The 21268-nt window shown below is 48.2% G+C and overlaps 1 protein-coding gene across 4 annotated transcripts; it reads left to right on the top strand.

Moving 5' to 3' along the window:
- Nucleotides 1–1095: 1095 nt before the first annotated feature.
- Nucleotides 1096–19763, top strand: Mgat1 (mannosyl (alpha-1,3-)-glycoprotein beta-1,2-N-acetylglucosaminyltransferase). 4 transcript variants are annotated; one of them, XM_026780557.1, is made up of 3 exons: nucleotides 1096–2224; nucleotides 3286–3686; nucleotides 17292–19763. In XM_026780557.1, the coding sequence occupies exon 3, from the start codon at nucleotides 17414–17416 to the stop codon at nucleotides 18755–18757; it is 1344 nt and encodes a 447-aa protein (XP_026636358.1). In that variant the 5' UTR covers nucleotides 1096–2224; nucleotides 3286–3686; nucleotides 17292–17413; the 3' UTR covers nucleotides 18758–19763. The 4 variants fall into 4 exon arrangements, with proteins under 4 accessions (XP_026636358.1, XP_005350236.1, XP_026636359.1 ...); XM_005350179.2 differs by lacking the exon at nucleotides 1096–2224 and adding an exon at nucleotides 2358–2441; XM_026780558.1 differs by lacking the exon at nucleotides 1096–2224 and adding an exon at nucleotides 2448–2859.
- The last annotated feature ends 1505 nt before the right edge of the window (nucleotides 19764–21268 follow it).

The following is a 21268-nucleotide window of genomic DNA, read 5'->3' as shown; positions in this document are numbered from 1 at the left end:
TTCCCCATTATTCTGAAGGAGTTTAGTGTTTGGTCTGAGAGGGACGATATGGGTAACATATTTGTCCCACAGTAAGGATAAACAATGTGTCACACATCTAGCAAAGAGCAGAGACTGCCCTGGGGAAGATGAGCAGGTGTATTTCTCTATATGCTTAATAAACATTATTATTCAAAACAATAACCACTTAAATGCTTTCAATAAGTAAAAATGGTTATTCTGGCTTTAAGAAACACTTCAAAATAGACAAAGGAATTACAAGTTTGTAAGTTAGTTGACATTTTGTAGCACAAACTCTAATTGGTCTTAATAATAAATACCTGGAGCCAGATATCGGAGTAAAAGCTGAAGGATCAGAGAAGCAGAGCAGGAAACCACTAGAGCGTTCTGACCTCTACCAATGCTCAGACAAAAGGAGCGATCCTGTCTCTACAAATCCTCAGACTGAATGCTCTCTACAAAACCTCAGACAGTAAGTATCTCAACTCCTGTCTCCTCCTACCTTATATTCCTCTCTCCACTCAGCCATATCACTCCCGTCTCCAACTCCCTGGTGCTGGGACTAAAGGCATGGGATCCCAAGTGCTGGGATCACCTTTGTGTAAGCTGTTTCTCATTTAGACAGTTTCAATCTTCTGTCACCCAGGGTGACCTTGAGCTCAGAGATCCAGCTGCCTTTGTCTCCCAAGTGCTGGGATTAAAGGTGTGTGCCACCACTGCCCAGCCTCTCTGGTTAACTAGTGGCTTAGCTCTGCACTCTGATCTTCAGGCAAGCTTTATTTCTTAGATCACAAACAAAACATCACTACAGACATTGTTTTCCCCAAAGTTCTGATGTTTTAGAGAGGCAGAGGGAAGGGATTTGGTCAGGGTACATGATGCACTGGTCACTGGAATCAGGATCAGAATCAAGCTCTTGAACTTGAGAATCAGAACCAGTTTAGAATTTAAGAAGCACATCTATTCCCAGTTGAGTACGGTTGTACTTGAAGCAAAGGGTGTATTCTCACACTAATACACTAATTGAATAAGGTGAAGGACTTTCATTATTCTTATTGTAAATATGAAAAAATAGAGGTACAAAAAGTTCTAGTAACTTTTCCACGTATCACAGTTGATTGTTGACAAAAGGCAGACTCCTGAGATTAAAGGGTATTTTGTATCCTGGAAAAAAAAGCAGTAAATCTGGAACTTTAAATCTGGTGCTTCAAAGAATAGTTTATTTAAAACGATTTTTAATTTATGTGTGTGAATGTTTTGTCGGAATGCACAGAAGTGCACTATACGTACATACATGCATGACTGGTGGCCCAAAGGTCAAAAGAGGGTACGCGATCCCCTATAACAGAAGTCACAGACAATTTTAAGGCACCATGTGGGTGCTGATAACTGAATTCAAGTCCTGTGAGCCCTATCACCAGGTGGCTTTTAAAACAGGTGGCACTTGACAGAGGCAAAACTATGTGACCAAGTGTCACAGTTACCCCAACTGTAAGACTGGGGTAGGTTCTAACAAGTCTGCAACCTCCGTTATGCTTCTGTCGCTATAGGAGACCATAGTTGGGGTTCCGACCTGTGATATTTGGTTACTGGTTATGAAGAGCTCAGCACAGTGCGTGTTCAGTAAACGGTAACGGGGCGCTTTCCATCCTCTTGGGAAGGTCCTACCTCAGACAGCGATGCAGTGGGAAACAGCGATGCATGAAATAAAACTTTTTCTGGCACTGCTACACAGGAAACTCAGCTCGGTAACAGGTTTGTGCTAACAGGCATAAACAGTGCCTAAAAGACCTAAAAGGGCCCCTGGCCTCAGAAGCCACTTCAACCAGGCCGTTGCTAGGCGACCTTCCGGCGGTGGACTAGAGGCAGGGCAGCCTGCGCAGGTTCCGCCTCCACTTCCCGCCCAAGTTCCCTCCCCCTAAGGGCAGTCGGAGCGTCAACTCGCGCGACCGGCCGAAGCCCAGCGGCGCATGCGCGCTACTTCCCGCGCCGCTCAGAGTGACGCACGCTCCGGCTCTAGGCCTCAGCCTCCGCCCCGCCCCCCGGCGTACGGCTCTCGCCCCGAGCCCCCGGCTACGTCCTCACGGGGGGCTTCTCCAACGCCCCGTCCTCCACTTCGCCAACACTGTAGAACTGGCTCAAGCGTGCAGACCCACCTCCCGTGCTCCCGTGGTGGTGGCGGTGGTGATGATGGGCCGGCGAGGACCAGGCCAATGGGCGGGATGTGAGGAGGCAGCGGTTGCCAGGGACCTACTTCCGGAGGACGGGCGGAAGTGGCTGCGGCGCCTGGCGGGAGGGGGGGGGAGAGGAGCGCGAGGGGAGGGCCGGGCCACAGGGGGTCGAGGGGGTGGGGCCTGCTGGCGGCTGGGACCCGGCCCCGGCCTGGATCTGGAGCTGGGAGGGCCGAGGCTCCCAGCCGGGATCGGATGGGCGGGGTCCAGGTAAGGAGCCCGTGAGCCGAGGGACCGAGTCGCAGGCGCGGCGGAAGAGAGGGTTCGCAGTGCTGGGAGGGTCTCTGTGTCACTGTGCCGTGGGAACGCCGAGCGCAGAGCGCGGGGTTCGGAAGGGAAGGGTGGGAGGAGTTAAGTTCTTAGTGGGGGGTGTCCTGTGTCCGCCACGCCCCTACAGGCAGAGGGGTGCGTGCCTGTGCGCGCGTGTGTGTCCGTGTGTCCGTATTTCTGTAAAACTCACAGAGGGCAGGGGCACCAAGGAGGGCTCCCAGACAGATATCGGGGCTTCTGCCAGCAGGACTCAGGCCTCAGATAGTCCAGGAGAGTGCTTTCGGGAGTGGCCCTGGGAAGGAGTTTGAAAGAAATTGGGAATTACATCCTTGGCATAGTTTCGGAAGCTGTGGGGGAGGTGAGGGTTGCAGGGGATGCCTGTGGAAGGTGCCAGCATCTAGGTCTGGGTAGGATTCAGTCCCATTGACAGGAGGTAGGAGATTAAAACACTGAACCCCCAGAGAAGCTTGAGAGAGAGAGAAGATTAGTAAGTGGTGTTTTAGAACGTGGGACCTTATTTTCTGTATTTTTAGAGGACCGTCTTTCCACACTGACGGTACTTTCTGTTGCATGTCTGTACTGAGAATAGTTAGGACCCAAGCACACATACACGTATGCTCAGAATGATGGGGCTACAGTTTGTGAATGAAGTATGTACTTTTTGTACAAATTGTGTGGAGTAGTTGAAGAAGAGCGTTTGTTGGCTGAACACGGTAAAGGACTGTAGTCAACATGGAGGTTTCAGAAAGATTGGAGCGTGTCATAATGTTTAAATGTTCCACAGGTTCCCAGAGAAAGCCTCCTGGGCCATGTCGATGTTACAGCCTGTTTCTTCTCCTGAGCCCCAGCAGAACACAAGTGGACCAGTGGATGGTTTTTCTTGCTTGAGCAGGAGAATACCTGGAATCGGCCTACCACGAGCCTCTGAGCTTTAGAAGCCAGCTGGATGAAGGGATGTCATAACCGCCTGGAAGGGACACGGAAATCAGCAGTGGGGGGGGAGGGGCCTGGACACACCCCTTCCCCCCCAGACTCCTCCTGGTCAGGGTCCATCCGGCCATGGACTTTGGACCTGGATAAGTGGAGAGAAGCTGTGCTTTGGTGAATCTGATTCAGTTTGAAAATGGAGTATTAAGTGGGGGGCTTGATGATCTCCAGGGGAGCCACTGAGAGAAGAAAAGAAAGGTAAGGTTCTTCCTCCTTTCTCACTTGGTGCCCTGCTGTTGCTGTGCAGGAGATGGGAACGGGGACAGTCTGGGAAGGCAGCCATGTCTAAAGTCAGGGCACCTCCTGTATCCTGATGAAAAAGAACCTTATTCTGATGGTACACAGGAAGCATCACCTCTACCTCTCTTTCAAGGGGCAGATAATGACCCTAGCCTGTCCCTTACTGAGGCTACAACAGATAGCTGGTAAAGGATTTGAGTGCTTGCAATTGTGAGCTCAGATAGGTGAGGTGAGGTCAAGGAGAGCATGCAAGGCAATCGGGCTGCAGGGCTGTTGGATTAGGTGCCTTTCAAGGCCTTTCCACTAGTGAGCTAATAGGATTTTAGACTGGTTTGGACTGACTGAAATGGATTACTCACTCTGGCAGAGGCAGACTGCTTAGTTTTGGGAATCTATTAACTAAGGGAGGGGTAGAGAGGGAGCTGGAGTAGGAAATGGCTAGATAACTTCCTAAATTGTCTCTCTGCCTTTTTCCCCAGTAAGGAAGCTGAGGTCTTGAACCCTCATGGAAAGAACAGAAACAGCTTGAGTTTGGGGAGCAGTAAAATTTGTTGTCTAGCTCCAACTTTCCTGTTCTGTGTGCAGCCTGAGATACGTTAATCACCTTCTGTGCTGTTCTCGTCACACCAGACAATACTTCACTCAGGTTGCTACTAGGAACAAGCGAAATAATTTTGCCTTTTGAAAGACCTTGTTCATATAAGACAGCCACAACAATTTTACTTGATTTCTTGTTTATTGTAATACATAGAAAAGCTCTGGATGAAAGTTCTGTTCTTTTATTGAATGAGCATGCTTGCCAGAGCCATAAGCAGATATCTCTGTTTGTTTTTCGAGACAGGGTTTCTCTGTGTAACAGCCCTGACTGTCCTGGAACTCTCTTTGTGGACCAGGCTGTCCTCAAACTCACAGAGACCCACCTGCCTCTGCCTCCTGAGTACTGGGATTAAAGGTGTGCACCATCACTGCCAGCCTTAGCAGACATCTTATTTAAAGGCCTTCCTGGCATTTGTTTCATCATGTTATGTAAAAGGTGAACAGTTTTAGGAAAGCTTAACTCAAGGGAATCCTGTCAGATACGGCATTGGCGCTGATGGCTCTCCACTCAGCTTTGCAGCGACTTCCTCTGGGGGAAGTTTTAAGTCTCAAGGACCAGTGAGAAGACCTAACCCAATTTCTTGGAGTGGGTGCTGAACCTTTTTTCCTCTCTCAGATCCTTGTCTGCTCTTTCAGGTGCCAGGTGGCTCCAAACTGACATCTCTTGGGCTTTTATTTATCTTCAGACTGTTCATAACCCAAGCAAGTTTGTTATTAGCTGTCTTTGTACCTGCCTGCTCCTTCTTTGAAAGTTTCCCTACACCGAGGTGCCTGCTTTTCCTACTGATGATAGACAGCAAAGAGCAGGGGACGCACGCACAGCACTTGCATTTGAGGCAGCAGCATGTGGTGGCGAGGGCTAGGGTCATGAAGCCTGTAAGTCAGTTACAGAGGGACCTCACATCCACTGAAAACAATGCCTGTTCTTCCTTGCCATAGGAGTCCCAGTCTTTCCTCAGTGGCCGAAAGGCTGGGCATTTCAGCCTGAGTAGGTCTTCTGGCTCTGAACTGTTCTTTGTCTTGTCTGAAGGTTGTCACGGCCCCCTTGGAGGCCAGGCTGCTGTATATGTATGAGTCTCAGTGTCGATGTGTCATCTTCCCCAAATCTACTGAGCAAGTGCATGGTTACCAATCTTTGCTTATACACAGGTATCACAGTGATCTCTTTATGGCTATGTAATGCCAACATGCCTCCTGAGCCACCTGCAGGGCATGGTGTGTTCTGGAACTTTCCTTATCCTACGTGGGGTGAAGTACTGAGGAGTTACATTGCATTGACTAGTGTTCATGTCAATCAAAATGTCCAGGCTGTTGTCCAGCTTACCTCACTCTAAGTAAGCTCTTGAGGATTGTTTTCCTTGTTTGAGGAGGACCTATGGAAGCCCTGAGCAGGAAGAGCTCACCTAAGGGGTGTGGCATAAGCATATGCCACACCTCTTAACACTTGTGCAGTTGAGTGCTGAGTTGCCTTACAGCAGCCTCCAGGGAGAGAGAGAAACTCAGTGCCCTGACAGCCTCCCTGGTAAGTCATTTCCTCCTTAGTGTGAGCTAGAGTCTTTGACCTGCCAGAGCACTAGCTCTCCTGTCCCCTGCTGATTCTTCTGCTAGACATTTCTCTCAAACTTTTTCACAGGGCCAGCAGATTGCTAGGGTACCACACTCAAGTGTTTAACAAGGCTGTTAGCCAGGAGATTTTGCACTGAATTTATTTAGACCTTCCTTTATTCTAAATGGAATTGGAGGTGGCTAATGAAAAGATTTCATAGGCATTGCTTAGTGGTCTGTTGTTAACGAGCTGAGTTTCCATATCGCTGTGTGGTTTGGGGCAGACATGTTAGGAGGAATGATAAAAGAAACTAAAACACGAGTTTAACACTTCCGTTTTGCTTCCTCTTATGTTTTTAAGTAAAGATCTGTCACAAATTCAGAGCATGAATTCTTTCCAAACTGCAAGCACTTTGGGGTATCTAGGCTGTAGTTTATAAGGGGCAAGTTCCTGGAATATTTTTTACTTTCCTTGTTAGTTTTGTTTTGTTTTTGTGTGCTAGTAGAGTAGGCAGGCAAGTGTATTACCTTTTAATTCTCTGTTATCCTGAGACTAGATCTTCCTGTCTTTCCATTTGCACATAATCTGATCCCATGCTCATCCCAGAGTCTCGACACCCAGCTCCTGTTTCTTCAGTTCTTCCCCAGTGCAACCTCTAGAGCCCAAGGCTTCATTACTGATACATTCTTGTTGCTTGGACCAAATGCTATCTATGCCTCCTGTTTAAAAACTCATCCATCTCAACTCCGTGTTCCTATCTTGGAGGGGGATGGGCTTCTTGTGTTTGGCGACTATCTTGGAATATAAGCAAAGGACTGCAAAGATGGACATGGTGGTCAGTTGTGTTCTCCCCACCTGTTTCCTGTCTCACTGCCTTAGAAGGCCTGGGCTGCTCAGTCTTCCCATTTAGTACCCGTTATGTATGTGTTTTATCCAGGATGGTGATTTTAGCTCCCTATATTTTGGATCTAAGGACCGGTTTCCCAACTTTTTATACTTATAGAGAAATTACACTTAGTTGTTTTTCTTAACGCTTTGGCACTAAGTGTGAGGGCTGTAAGCACCTTAATTCCTTTTTATGGGAGGTAAGAAGAGGACCGGGTGTAGACAAACAGTGGCATTCTCTTGGCACATGCTGGGCTTGAGTTTCCTGTCACAGTCTGTGCAGTCAGCGAAACTGGAAATGGTTGGGCATTCACTCACCACACCCACACCCAGTCCACTCCACTGACGTGTCAGCCTTCCCTGTACTTCAGGGCGGGATTCTAACTGCTGTCCCACTGTGTTCCTGTCCCGTGGGCACAGAGCCGTCCCAGCAGTTCTCAAGGCGTGGGTGCTAGGTTTGGAAGCTGGAACGCCTAAATCTAAAATCTGGCTAGGGCTTATGACTTGACAGGAAATGTATACTTAACCCAAAGCCCCAGACTCGTCTGTAGAATGGGGTGATGCCGGGAGAGTGTACAGAGAGGTCAGGAGAACAGACTTGGAGGGAAGGGTGACTTTATACCTAGTGACTCCTTAGGATGTTAACTCCTCGCCTGCTTGAGGAGCCCTAAGAGTCCCAGACAGCGGGGTAAGAGATGGGTGGTGGGAGCTCAGGGTTACGCGAAGGGTCAGGTACAACAGGATGTGGGAGGGTGAGGTTGTGGTAGAGGTGAGTGGACAGTAGGGATTCTCAGATACCTCTTTGAATTCCAAAATGGCCCAGCCCTTGAAATCTGGCTTGCTCTGTGTGGCCTATTACCCAGGACTCAGACCTCAGAAACTGCTCCAGGGCCACTGCTGACACTTAGGTCAGGCCCTGGAGTTCCTGGTTTGCTTTTTCCCTCCCCTTTCTCAGGCTGCTTGAGGCTCTAACTGTGGCATTCCTTGCTGAGCACGTAGGTCCCCCGGGGTTCTGATGAGTGCTTGTCTCCACCCTCCTCAAACTCCCTCCTGGTTTCTTTTACTTTAAAATACCAAGGAATCCAGGTCCAGGCACACACACACCCATTTAGGGTTACTACAAAAGCCTCTGATTCCTTCCCTCCCTTGGGCTTAGGGCTTACACTATGCACAGGCCTATCTCTGGTTTCCCCACCCACAGAAGAAAAAAAAAAACAACAAGAAAGAATCGAAATGACTAGCTCTGGCTCGCCTTGGGCAGCAGGTGTTTCCTCCCCGGCTTCCCTTTTTGCACCTAGTACTTGTTGCTTGCAGGCGCTGCACTCACCCCTCGCCTTTCTCCAGCTCAAACTCTGCAGCTTTCCTGGTTTGGGTATAGGCAACAGTTTCCAGGTTCTTCGTGTTCGGTTTGATGAACGCTCTACTTGGGTCCGCACCCCTCAAAGTCGGTAAAGCTCTAGACTCATGGGCTGGCCTGGATTAAGGGACACTCTTGGGGAAAGTCTGTACTGGACGAGGCTGAGGGTGTGAGTGGGATCCGCATCTACACTGAGAGTTGTGACTAGGGAAAGGGCCCCAAACAAACATCTCTTTTACCACTGCCTTTCAAAGTTGGGAGACCGGGGGAAACCCGCTGTTTAGGTCTTGACGGGTGATCGGGAAGTCAGCAGAAGAGGCAGGCCCCGGAAGGAGGGGCCAGCGCGGACTCGCCCTTGGTAGGGCGGGGACCAACAGAGGGGGCTAATGGGGCCCCGCCCCGCCCTCCCGGGGAAGGGCCACGTTGCCCGCTGGCAGGGCCCGGCGGGCGCCGCAGGAAGACCGGCGAGACGGGACGCTGCCGCTTGGTCTCGCCGGTCCGGAGCTAGCCTGGTTCCAGGCAGGGAGAGTTGGGAGTATCTGGTGAGTTGGGTCGGCGGATGCCGGCGTCCACGGTCCCAGGAGGGCAGGAAGCTCTGCGGAGGGAGGCCGCTCGGCCAGAAGATTCGGGTCTGAGTTCCGAGTATGCCCGAAAGCCCGGGCTGTTGGAGCGGCGAGCGTGGCGGGCCCACCCGGGGCTGCGCAGCGCGCAGTCACCCCCGCGCGGGGAAGTGGGAACTTCGCGCTCAGCGGCAGGATTCCCGGCCTTTAGCTGGGGGGGGGGCGGCTTCTCCGGGAGGGGCTGTTGTGAAACTCGGCTGGAGGGCACTGCAACGGCGGGTAGGGGAGAGGTGGGGTCGCCTTGAGGGAGCAGGGGACTGGAATAGAAAGTGGGCTTTCTCCAAGCCTCATCCGAGTCCAGGCTTCATAAGTTACTAGGGCTTGTTTTTGCCTAGCCATAAGGAAAATTGACTCAATATTGAAATATGTAAGTTGGCAAGAAAACTTTTCCCTGATCTCTTTGCTATTGTGTGTGAAAAGGGGGCCTCCCCCAAGAGGTGCAAAGCCCCCCCCCCCCCATTTTACGAAATGTTCAGAGGGACTGGCCCACCCAATTGCCTCTGTGGATGAGTGACCTTAGCCCGAAGCTTCATTTTTGTTAACCCTTGCTACTGTAATGGCTTTCATGCTTAAGAACATCGTTGGCCCGTATTATTGTCTGCCTATTTTAATACTATCAAGACGGGAAAATTCTTGATTCTGGAGTCTTTCCATATTCAGTCACTACTACTTGATCTTTTTGTTTGTTTGTTTTTCGAGACAGGGTTTCTCGTAGCTTTGGAGCTTGTCCTGGAACTAGCTCTTGTAGACCAAACTGGCCTCGACCTCACAGAGATCCGCCTGCCTCTGCCTCTTGAGTGCTGGGATTAAAGGCCACCACCGCCTGGCTGACTACTTGATCTTTTAGTGTGGAGATCGCTAATAATGGCGGCATTGCATCCCTGTTTCTGTTTCTCAGAAGGCTCCACCACAGTGTGTACAAACTCTGTGGCAGTTGCAACAAGTTTAACTAATTTTCTACTTAGGACGTTGGGAAATTGTTATTGTCATCCAGACATCAGGGACCTTGGAGATGACCAAAGTCAACTTGTCTGTTTACAGATGAGGAACTGATACAATGATTCATCAGGTTACTGGTTCAGGGGCTTTGGGGGCTTGCTGTTGCTGGGCTGTGGGGCTTTCACGCTTTTGCTGTACCAGCATTGTGTTTCTCTCTCACCTTTTCCCCCAGGTCTTACCCTCTACACCCTTGAATTATTTAGCATATCTACTCTGACTCCTTTTCAGTTCTTCCTTCCCTGTGAAGTTATTTAGCCTGGTACCTTATACAGAGTATAACAACCAGAAAGTAGTTCACTTAGCCATTGTCTGTGATGTGTTCTTTGTGCTCTGGATTTTTAAGCTGTGCTTTTTAAAATTGTAGGCGAGGCAGAAAGAAATAGGAGGGACAGTTCAGTAACATTCCTTCCATCTTGATCCTTAAAAGCTAGGTATAACATTTGCTTTCCTGATCCTGGTTGGAAGTTGACCGTTTCTGTTCACTTTTCGCTTAAGGAACACCTTTGGCAGAGAGGGGGCAAGCATGGATGGAATCAACCTTAGAGGCTAGATGCAGAAGTGCAAGCTTGTCATAGCAGAACTCTGCTTGTTATACCTGCTGTCTTGGAGCCCTTGGAAAGAACACATGATGGTGTTCCAGCCAGCTCTCCGGCCACTGTCCCAGTTAAGGTCAACATCAGACTACTGATGTGTTAAGAAAATGACCATCTACAGGAGCCTAGCCCTCAGCATTTGAGTCTTCCAGCCCAAGGTCCTGACAAATGGCAGAGACAGGTCCTTCCCTCTGCCCCATTTTCTAAATTCTTCAACTATTGACATTGGGTGAAGGAATCAATGATTGTTAAAGTTTTAAGCCAATAATAAGTTAAGTAAGTTAACAAAAACTACTGATAAGAAATGGTGAGAGTAGAGCAGTCTTTAAAGTCTGGGCTGGGACCCGAGTGTAGCAGGTAGAGAGGGGCACTTGCCCTACTTACCCGAGATTGTGTTCCCTTTTCTCATTTAAGTACAGTCTGCTGTAATGAATCACCCCAAACTTAGTGGACTTTGTTGTTGCAGTCAGATATAGCTGGTTCCTTTCCATCCTTAGTGGTTAGCTCTAGTAGTGAGCGGGAATACTAGCTGAGCTTGTCAGCTGGAACACCTTGGATGTCCTGTCTTGTTATACAGCCCAGATTAGTCTTGAACTTCCAGCATTTCTCTTGCCTCTGTTGCCTGAGTGCTGAGATTACAGGTGTGCTCCATCATACCCAGCCATCTTGTCTTTTAGGGATAACTTAAAGGAGTCTTAGGTCGCCTCAGAATCACAGGGGAGGTATGTGGACCCTCCCCTATGGAGGAAGAAGAGCCATCATTTTGAATGAAGAGCTTCCAGAAGGGGAGATGTGGCAGTCCTCTGTGGAAAGTTCAGTTCTTCACTTTTGCTGCTGTTTTCACCGCCATTCGCTATGGATTCGTTAATAGCAGAAGTGGTCCTTCATGCAGCCTCTCAAGACTTCACACGTCCAAGCACTGCAGCAGGTGTAGAGGACACGGAGCCTCTTTTCCTAAGGAGTGAGATAAGAGCTAAGGAAGGGATGACCAGATTCTCTTACAACGTGGAGAGAGTGCGGAGGAAGAGTAGTCACAGGAGGTTTGATTGTATGTGTCTGGGATGTTTCATACTCCTAGGGAATGTGAATGTTTTTAGGTGGAGCACTGGTAACAGCACTTGAGGAGCAAAGACACCAGTGTGCAGAAGCAGTTACTGGGGAAGGACCCAGTCCTAAGGCTCATGTGGGATCCATGTCATTCATGGTAGAAATGCAATTACAGAAGGATGCACATCAGTTGAGAAGCCCATTTCTGTTGCTGGGGGGCCACCACCCAGCTCCCAAATAAATCACACATGGAGGCTTATTTTTTTCTTATGAATTCCTGGGCTTAGCTTGGCTTATTTCTAGCCAGCTTTTCTTAACTTAGACGATTCTGTCTATGTTTTGCCTCTGGGCTTTTGTCTTTATTCTGTATACCTTTCTTCTTACTCCATGGCTTGTTCTGTAGCCAGGTGGCTGCCCCCTGGTGTCCTCTTCCTTTCTTACTCCTCCACCTTTTTCTTCCCAGATTTCTCCCACTCTCTCTGCCTGCCAGCCCCGCCTATTCTTTCTCCTGCCTCGCTATTGGCTGTTAAGATCTTTATTAGACCAATCAGGTGTTTTAGATAGGCAAAGTAACACAGCTTCACAGACTTAAACTAATGCAACATAAAAGAATGCAATACACTTTTGTATCATTAAAACAAATGATCCAGCCGGGCGGTGGTGGCGCACGCCTTTAATCCCAGCACTCGGGAGGCAGAGGCAGGCGGATCTCTGTGAGTTTGAGGCCAGCCTGGTCTACAAGAGCTAGATCCAGGACAGGCTCCAAAACCACAGAGAAACCCTGTCTCGAAAACAAAAAAATGATCCACAACATAAACTTGGCACACATTTTTGTCAAACTAAGGAGTTTGAATTTCTTCCATGTGAGTAGTGGCAACCTCTCTTAATTTTACTGTGTCCAAGTATCTCCTGCTACCAGAGGTTGTTTAGAGAGAAGCCACAGGTGGGTCACTTCAGCTGGGGAACTACCAGGGATTCCAGATTAACAGGTTAAAGGGGTTGAGGGCTTGAAATAAGAATGGCGATGAATGGGGAACTGTTTCAACCCTTGGCATAACTCTGAAGCTTTTAGGGCTAGCCATGTTTCTCAAGTTAGAATCTAGTACCGAGTGAGGAGTTCTTCATGAACTCACCCCTAACTGAGGAGCTGTTGACAGCCACTGGCTTGGGGAGGAGGAAGAATGAGTTTTCTGTAAAGGTGTGACTTCTGCTAGGTCACCCATGTTCCAGTGGATGGCTCCATACCATGAGTCTATGGGCAGCACAGATGGGAGTGCAAAGCAAGAGGAGTTAAGGGTGGGTTTGGACCTTGGATGTCTTTGTCAGTTGCGTGTGTGTGTGTGTGTGTGTGTGTGTGTGTGTGTGACAGAAACTGTGATCAAAATATTGCTGTATGATATTCTCAAAAAAACTCTTAAGAACAGTGCATGATAATCTACTATGTTCATTTCTGTAGCAAAAATGTGAGTAGACACTCAAGTGGGGTGGAGAATATAAACAGCCCCATATTAGATTAGATCCAACGCCACCTAATGTGGAGCTGTGGGATTTTCTTGTCGAATGAGTTTAGGAAACTGTTAGTCGGTGCGTTTTGTATTGGAAATAGCAGTGGAGGGATTGTGCATATGTGTGGTGTCCACACCGAAGACACTTATGTTGCATGCACATTTGCATGCTGAAGTTTGTAATTTGGCAGTGCGTGGAGCTGATCCAATCCTTGTGTTGCCTTTTGCTGGTTTCACTGGCATGGACAGTGATAGGGAGGTGGACTATCATGATCTGAAGACATGAAAGATATCTTGACATTTATTTTGTTGTATAGCTGGTACTGTTCTAAATGCGCTATGGATTGTCTCACTAATTCTTAAAGCAGCATACTGAGGTATTCCATGATCGTTTCTATCTTAGAGGTGAAAAAATTGAGTCTTAGAGATGTAGAAAAATACAGGATGATGCCAAGCAGTGCTTCTTGTCTGACTTTATGCATGTCTGCTGTGTCCTTCCTTTGGTGCCTGAAAGGACTCAGGAGCTTGTCCACCCTGACAGTCAAGGTCTGAATTGGATCACACCTCTAAACATGGCAGCTGCTGTAGAGGGCATCAGTCATGGTCAGTGTGCATTCATGGAAAAAGGACCAAAAGGAAAAATGGCAGAGCGTGCCTTCTGCCTGTGCTTCTAGTACCTCAGACCACACCCTAATGGGCTAGTATCTAAAAGGCTATTGCCTGAAGGAATTCCCACAACAGGAATTGCGCTCTTCATGGCAAAACAAGCAAGTGCTGTTGAAGAGTTCATATGGAAGGGCTGGGAAGGAGGGCAGGAAGGAAACAAGAGCCTGAGAGAGGTTTTCCTGTGAGCCATCCAGTCACTCGAAATGTTTGTAGACTTGCTAAAAATCCTGTTGACAGGCAATCCTGACTTGCTTTTATCTGCATGCTAGTGGGTGCATTGCACCTAGTTCGACATCTAGAGAAAATGAAAAGTCATTTGAAGGTGATTTCTTGAGGGTTTGCCACCAGCCTGAAAACGTGTAGGTAGGTTTGAAGTGTCTCATTGACGATTCAAGAACAGTCCACTCCTCTATCCCAGAAGACAGCACTTAAGTTAATGAAGTTCTGTCTCTTTGTCTTGCTCCCATCCTTTTGTATTAAAGCCTTTTCCTGCTTAGACACTTACTTAGAAGGCAGGAAGATAGGGGTACCCTGAAATCCTGGTCATGGGAATATAGGGAAAGTTTCAACATTGACCACGTTTTGACCACGTAAAGGAGAACCTTGGCAATTGGTACATCTCAACTCTCCCAAGAAACTAGTATAATGAAGTAGGGATGTGATGCCACAGCTGAGTGGAAATGACCTAAGGTTTCTGTGAATATTGGCATTCTAGAAACTGCGGGGGCAGACGGGCTTGGGGTGACAGGACCCAAGTCACAGGGCTGTAGAGAGTAGATCTGGAACCTAAGGTTTTGAGCTAGGATAGCGAATGGAGGTGTGAGTGCAGCGAAGGGTCAGTGAGACCATGGCCTTTTCTTGTGTCCTTACCCCTTGAAAAGCCTGGCAGGAGCAGGTATGCAGTTGAGAGATTCAAGGTAAAGCTGGTCAGTCAGCTTTGTTCCCCGTACTGAATGTGCCCAGCTGGGACAATAGCTAATGGATGAAGTCTGTTCAGATGGAGTCCACATTGCCTTATTTTATTTATTAAAGAAATTTTATTTAGAAACAGTTTTTACAAAAAGTTTCAGGTATGAAAATGGCCTTCCAGAGTGTCACTCAGATAATCACGTTCATGTGCTGTTGAGGGTGTGCCCATTCAACCTGTGCAGCTACGCTGCTTCCTGTTCTTATGCACCCCTTTGCCTTTAAATATTTCAGTGTGTATTCCCTCAGAATTGGGGTGCTCTCTTGCATACCTTAATAGATACCGGTTATTATATCTACTTTAACTTACTGTCTAGATCAGTTTTACTTTGTATGATTAGTAACTTAAATTTTTTAAAAATTTTATTTTTTGTATTTTATATGAATGAGTGTTTTGCTTACTTCTACGTGTGCATTCATGGTACTTTCAAAGATTAAAAGGTGTCAAATCCCCTGGAACTGGAGTTTTGGTTGGTTGTGAGCCACCTTGTGAGTGCTGGTATCTGAACCCTGGTCCTCTGCCAAAGCAACCACTGAGACATCTTCAGCCTTTAGTGTCTTTTTTGTAAGAGTTTTATTGACATACAATTGACACACAGTAAACCACATGTTGGCCGGGCGGTGGTGGCGCACGCCTTGAATCCCAGCACTCGGGAGGCAGAGGCAGGCGGATCTCTGTGAGTTCGAGACCAGCCTGGTCTACAAGAGCTAGTTCCAGGACAGGCTCCAAAGCCACAGAGAAACCCTGTCTCGAAAAAAAAAAAAAAAGTAAGGTTTGTGTGTGTGTATATATATATATATATCCATGAAATGATTACTATAATCAACATGATAATCAAGACAATAAACATATCCACTCACCCCAAAATTTACTGACGTCCTCCAGCCCCAGATTGAGAGCTTCAGTTCTTCAGAAGTCACTAAGAAACTTGAGACAGGTTTGGATTTTTTTGTCAGTCTCATGAGTAGTATTTATTTAATTTGCATTTTGCTTATGCTTGAAGTTGAACATTTTCTGATATGTGTAAGGACTATATGTATTTCTTATGAGCTACCCTTATTGGCTCATTTTCTATAGAATTGTTTGCCCCTTTTTGCTCTGTTATTTGAAGTCTTTCCCTGGTGTGATAATGTGTGTCAGTGATTGATTCTGCAGAAGTGCTCAGTCCATTCTCTTTCCTTGTGCTCTTTCTACCCATGTAAAAGTCTTTCAAGTAAGGAAAAACATCAGTTTGCTTTTGTTGCACCAAAAGTCAAACCTAGAAAGCCTTCCTCAGCTCCCATATTTCCTCCTAGACTTCATTTGTTGGTTTGCTTGTTTTGTTTTTAATTTGTTTGAATTTCTGGTGTACTTGGAAATTATCCATATATAGATATAATTTTACACCTATATTTTTCCAAATTCCTGTATAATATAGTCTTGTTCTGTTCCATTGCATAGTCTACTTATTTATTACACAGTCTAATTGCAGACTTTTAGTAATTATTATTTTGATATCTCATTGAACAAGTCCCTCTACCACTCTTGTGCAAATATTCCTGTTTGTCTCCATACAAAAGCAGATTTATCGAATTTTTGATGGTCCAGTGTAATTCAAGTAAAAGGATGTTGAAGTATTTTACATTTTTTTAGGAAATGTAATTTTGTTTCATACAGGCTTTTGAATGTTAAGTTTATCTTTAAATATTTGTTTTCATAGATTTTGTATAGGGTTTTCATCGCCATTACTTCTAATTACTTTTTGTGCTCTGAAGGCCATTGCACGCTAGTATGTTAGTGGTTTTTGCCATTGACTGCTGTGTAACTGTTTCTAGAAACACGCACAACATCAGCAAACAGATAGTTTTGCTTCAGTCTTCAGTTGTTTCACTTGTATTGGCTGACTAACAACCACTGAGATTGTGGGCAGCATGACTTTAAGATTAATATAATTACTATTTTCGTTTCTTTTTTTCTTGGTTTTTCCAGACAGGGTTTCTCTATGTAGCCCTGGCTGTTTCTGGAACTAGTTTTATAGACCATGCTGGCCTCAAACTCAAGAGATCTGCCTGCCCTTTCCTCCCAAGTGCTGGAGTTAAAGGCATGTGCTGCCACATCCAGCCCCTCTTCTATTTTCCAGTTGTTGTTTTGTTGTTGGTATGTTACCACAATACTATCAACAGGAGCTGGGTAATGCTCCATTGTATATCTATAGCACATTTTGTGTGTCTGTTGGTCTGTCACCGACACTGAGGCTGATTCCATAACTTGAATATTGTAGGCAGTGCCTCCATAAACACGAGAGTTGTCAGCAGCCTGGCGTTATTTCTGACGTCATTGTATTAATCAGAATAACCAAACACAGAAAGACAAACATTCTCCTTCGTTGTGTTTCCTTACTAAATCAGGTGTGATATTTGATTTTTAAAAAATCAGTAATTTTAGGGTAGTTTGACTTGAAGAATGGGGGTTAAATGGTCTTACCTCTCCCTCCTTCTGAACTAGACTCTGGCTGAAAGACAGAAAATGAGATCTGGCTGGTAGGGAACCAGGAGTGAGTGACTGCCTGCCTGCCTTCCTTCCTTCCTTCCTTCCTTCCTTCCTTCCTTCCTTCCTTCCTTCCTTCCTTCCTTCCTTCCTTCCTGTCCTATCCCACTACCATCATTTTCTGCCTCAGTGATCCTGCAGTCCACCTCCTTGCTTCCCTTTTTCCTTAGTTACTCTCTGTGCCCATCCTCCCCCCTGTGGCATGTGGAATTATACATACTTGAGGTAACAGTTGGTTTTCTCTCTCCTCTTTAGGTTCATGGCTTCTTCCTAATCTCAGTGCGGAAGAATCAACCCTTAGATTGGGAAAGTGAGCCAGGCAAGCCCAAGGCAGCCTTGAGCCCTCCCCTTGCCTGCCCTCCCCTGTGGGGGCCAGGATGCTGAAGAAGCAGTCTGCAGGGCTTGTGCTTTGGGGTGCTATTATCTTTGTGGGCTGGAATGCCCTACTGCTCCTCTTCTTCTGGACACGCCCAGCACCTGGCAGGCTACCCTCAGACAGTGCTCTTGATGACGACCCCGCCAGCCTCTCCCGTGAGGTGATCCGCCTGGCTGAGGATGCTGAGGTAGAGTTGGAACGGCAGCGGGGACTGTTGCAGCAAATCAGGGATCATCATGCTTTGTGGAACCAGAGGTGGAAAGTGCCCACTGTGGCCCCTCCAGCCTGGCCCCGTGTGCCTGTGACCCCCTCACCAACAGTGATCCCTATCCTGGTCATTGCCTGTGACCGCAGCACTGTCCGGCGCTGCCTGGATAAGTTGTTGCACTATCGGCCTTCAGCTGAGCGTTTCCCCATCATCGTCAGCCAGGACTGTGGGCACGAGGAGACAGCACAGGTCATTGCTTCCTATGGCAGTGCTATCACACACATCCGGCAGCCAGACCTGAGTAACATTGCTGTACAGCCAGACCACCGCAAGTTCCAGGGTTACTACAAGATCGCCAGGCACTACCGCTGGGCACTGGGTCAGATCTTCAACAAGTTCAAGTTCCCAGCAGTTGTAGTCGTGGAGGATGATCTGGAGGTGGCACCAGACTTTTTTGAGTACTTCCAGGCCACCTATTCACTGCTGAGAAAAGACCCCTCCCTTTGGTGTGTGTCTGCTTGGAATGACAACGGCAAGGAGCAGATGGTAGACTTGAGCAAACCTGAGCTGCTCTATCGAACAGACTTTTTTCCTGGCCTAGGCTGGCTGCTGTTGGCTGAGCTGTGGGCAGAGCTGGAACCCAAGTGGCCCAAGGCCTTCTGGGACGACTGGATGCGCAGACCTGAGCAGCGGAAGGGACGGGCCTGTATTCGGCCAGAAATTTCGAGAACGATGACCTTTGGCCGTAAGGGTGTGAGCCATGGGCAGTTCTTTGACCAGCATCTTAAGTTCATCAAGCTGAACCAGCAGTTCGTGCCCTTCACCCAGCTGGACTTGTCGTACCTGCAGCAGGAGGCCTATGACCGGGATTTCCTTGCCCGTGTCTATGGTGCCCCCCAGCTGCAGGTGGAGAAAGTGAGGACCAATGATCAGAAGGAACTGGGGGAGGTGCGGGTACAGTACACTAGCAGAGACAGCTTCAAGGCCTTTGCTAAGGCCCTGGGTGTCATGGATGACCTCAAGTCCGGTGTCCCCAGGGCTGGCTATCGGGGCATTGTCACTTTCCTGTTCCGGGGCCGGCGAGTCCATCTGGCACCCCCACAGACCTGGGGTGGCTATGATCCTAGCTGGAATTAGCACCTGCCTTTCCCTGCTGGGTCTCCTAGGCATACCATGAGCTGAGACAGGCCTGCAGTCCCTGGGCTATACCATCCTGTCAGTGTTTCCCTCTTGGGTCTATAATCTTTCTATTTCTGTGCCCCCCTCCCCAGTGGCATTCTAGTGCACAAACCATGATGAGGGTTATACTCCTGTTATCAGGAGAACTATTGTGTGGTGTATTTGGTGATACTGAACAAGAAACCACTGTGTGGTATGGGGAGGCTTGAGCTTGTTGGGGCCAGGGTGTTCTCTCGAAGGGCATCTGCAGAGAACTCGGCAGCTCTAGCTCTCTTGACCAGGCCTGTTGACCCTGACCTGGCTTCTGTCAGAACATGAACCCACCTTATATACCTATTCTCCCTTTCTTCACCTTCCCCCAGTGTGGGGCTAGGTTATGGAAGAAAGAATGGGTTTGTGGCCAAATGAGACTAACCAAAGGGGCTTCACTCTCAGGGTCAGATTGGAGTTGTTGGGGTGCCAGGGGCCACTGCCTCCTGGCCTCTCTTCCTGCTGACTCTCTAATGTTCTTCTACAGCACAGCAGCTTGTGGTTGGGAGATGGGAGGTGGAAAGGGAGAGCAATTTCTGTGCTAGGGCCAGCTGTCGGGAAAGCCCCGAACTTGGGCACCCTCCTTTCTGGAAGTCAGTTCTCTCTGTGTCCGTGAGGAGGAGTTGGTGCCAGCCTGGTGGGAGACAGTGGGCTGACTTCTGTGCCTCTTTTCCCCTGGGGTTTGATGTAGAGGCTCCTCCCTGAGGGCTGGCTCCTGGTGGCCATCTCAGAGCAAAGTATCCCAGGACATCTCTGGCCCCAAACCAGCTTCTGTCCTGCCTTCCTAAGCACTCCCACATCTCCCCCCGCCAAGCTGCAGGTAGCAGGTTGGAGAGAAATTTGTGTGTTTTTGTTTGTTGCCTGACCTTAGTTTCATGGAAGAAAATTAAATCTACAGAATTATTTTCAAAAATAAAGTAAAGGCTGAATTGTCTGACTTTCCTGTCTTGTGTCCTAGGAAAGGAGGTAAAAACGGTGGGGGGGGAGGGAGTGAAGTCTACGGGAAGAGCTAGGCAGGCGAGAGACCAAGAGGACACTAGAAGGACAGAAAATGAGAACAACAGGGTAGCTGCGACTGGGGGAGGGCAAGGGACAGCTGAGGAGGGGACCAGGCGGGGTGGCCAGGCTGGCTTGTGGGGAGGGCCCCGGGCTGCAGGCCTGCTGTTAATCTTAGAGTTGGTTAACAAGTGGGTCTGGGAGTGGTCTGCAGAAAGCATGGCGTCTCAACCCTCCTAGGGCTGTCTTGTGGCGTGTGCCCTTGGCTCACTCAGGAGTGTCTACTGGGCACCTCAGCAAGCTGCCCACGAGTCCAGGGTTTGCGGATATAGGGCAGGCTCTGCAGTGGCAGTGGCACTTAAGACTCCTGATTGTGGCCTCAGTGACAGCCAGAGCACATCTGTCCCACCCTCAGTGTTTACTGAGACTTCACCCATGTCACAGTCAGTGCACTCTGGAAAAAGTTTCATTCCCTGCTAGTGTGTGTGTGTGCGCATGTGTGTGCACATGTGTGTTCATGTATGTGTAGATACACGTGTGCACTTTTATGGAGTCCAAAGGTCAACCTCATGTCACTGCTCAAAATACTGTCTGTGTTACTTTCCCACTGGCAGAGAACTTACTCATTACGCTAGGCTGGTGGCCACCGAGCCCCAGGAGTCCACCAGTCTACCTCAGTGCTGTGACAGCTGGCCTTTTATACAGATTCTAGCAGTTCAACTCGGGTCCTCTTGTACAGCAAGTTATTTGTTAGCTGAGAGCTACCTCCCCAGTCCAAATTTTTTACAAAGCGATTCTTTAAAACCCTGGATCTTACTGAATGACAGTCAAATTTGGATCTGGCCAGTTTTGTTAGAGATCACTGGGTAAGCTCTGTCCAGAAGGGAAGAAGGAGGAGCTAGTGACTTTGGGGCTCAGGAGTGCAGGCTAAAACGATGGACTCCTCTTCACTCGTCTTGAACTTTTACATTGGTTGTGTCTCCCCTTGCTGCTCTGAGATGAATTATTTAACTCTGATTTTGAAAGGAGATAGCCCATTGTTTGTAGCTGTAGACGGAGAGAGGAGACACATCATCTCAGACCATTGAGTGGGGAGTAGTTTGGACTTCATGTTCTCAGCACTTAATGCATTTAGCAGCCTCTGGCCAAATGCTTTGTTCTGAACACTGCCAGGATTGTGTGGCTGCTGTTTACCAGTGGAGAAGCAGGCACAATAGGGGCGAACTTGATCGGGGATGCTTGGGGCAGACCCAGGACTTGAATGGAATGTGTGCTGTAAAGAACTGAGATAGGGAACCGGTCCATTTTATCCTTCAGTGCCTTCACCCCTCCCCAGCTTCATCTGGCCCTGCGGCAGCACGTGATACCAGGCTGCCCTGGATCGTGGGCATGTTAGTGTGAGTCCAGGAAGTACAGAGCAGGAAGAGGAGGAACGGGATGATT

Source organism: Microtus ochrogaster, chromosome 7 (genome assembly GCF_000317375.1).
Source record: "Microtus ochrogaster isolate Prairie Vole_2 chromosome 7, MicOch1.0, whole genome shotgun sequence".
Classification (NCBI taxonomy): domain Eukaryota; kingdom Metazoa; phylum Chordata; class Mammalia; order Rodentia; family Cricetidae; genus Microtus; species Microtus ochrogaster.
The sequence above is the reverse complement of the archived record's forward strand: the minus strand, read 5'-3'. Positions and strand labels throughout refer to the sequence as shown.

Excerpts from the sequence above, each read along its gene's own strand:
- Mgat1 (XM_026780557.1), top strand. The coding sequence starts at position 17,414 with ATGCTGAAGAAGCAGTCTGCAGGGCTTGTGCTTTGGGGTGCTATTATC.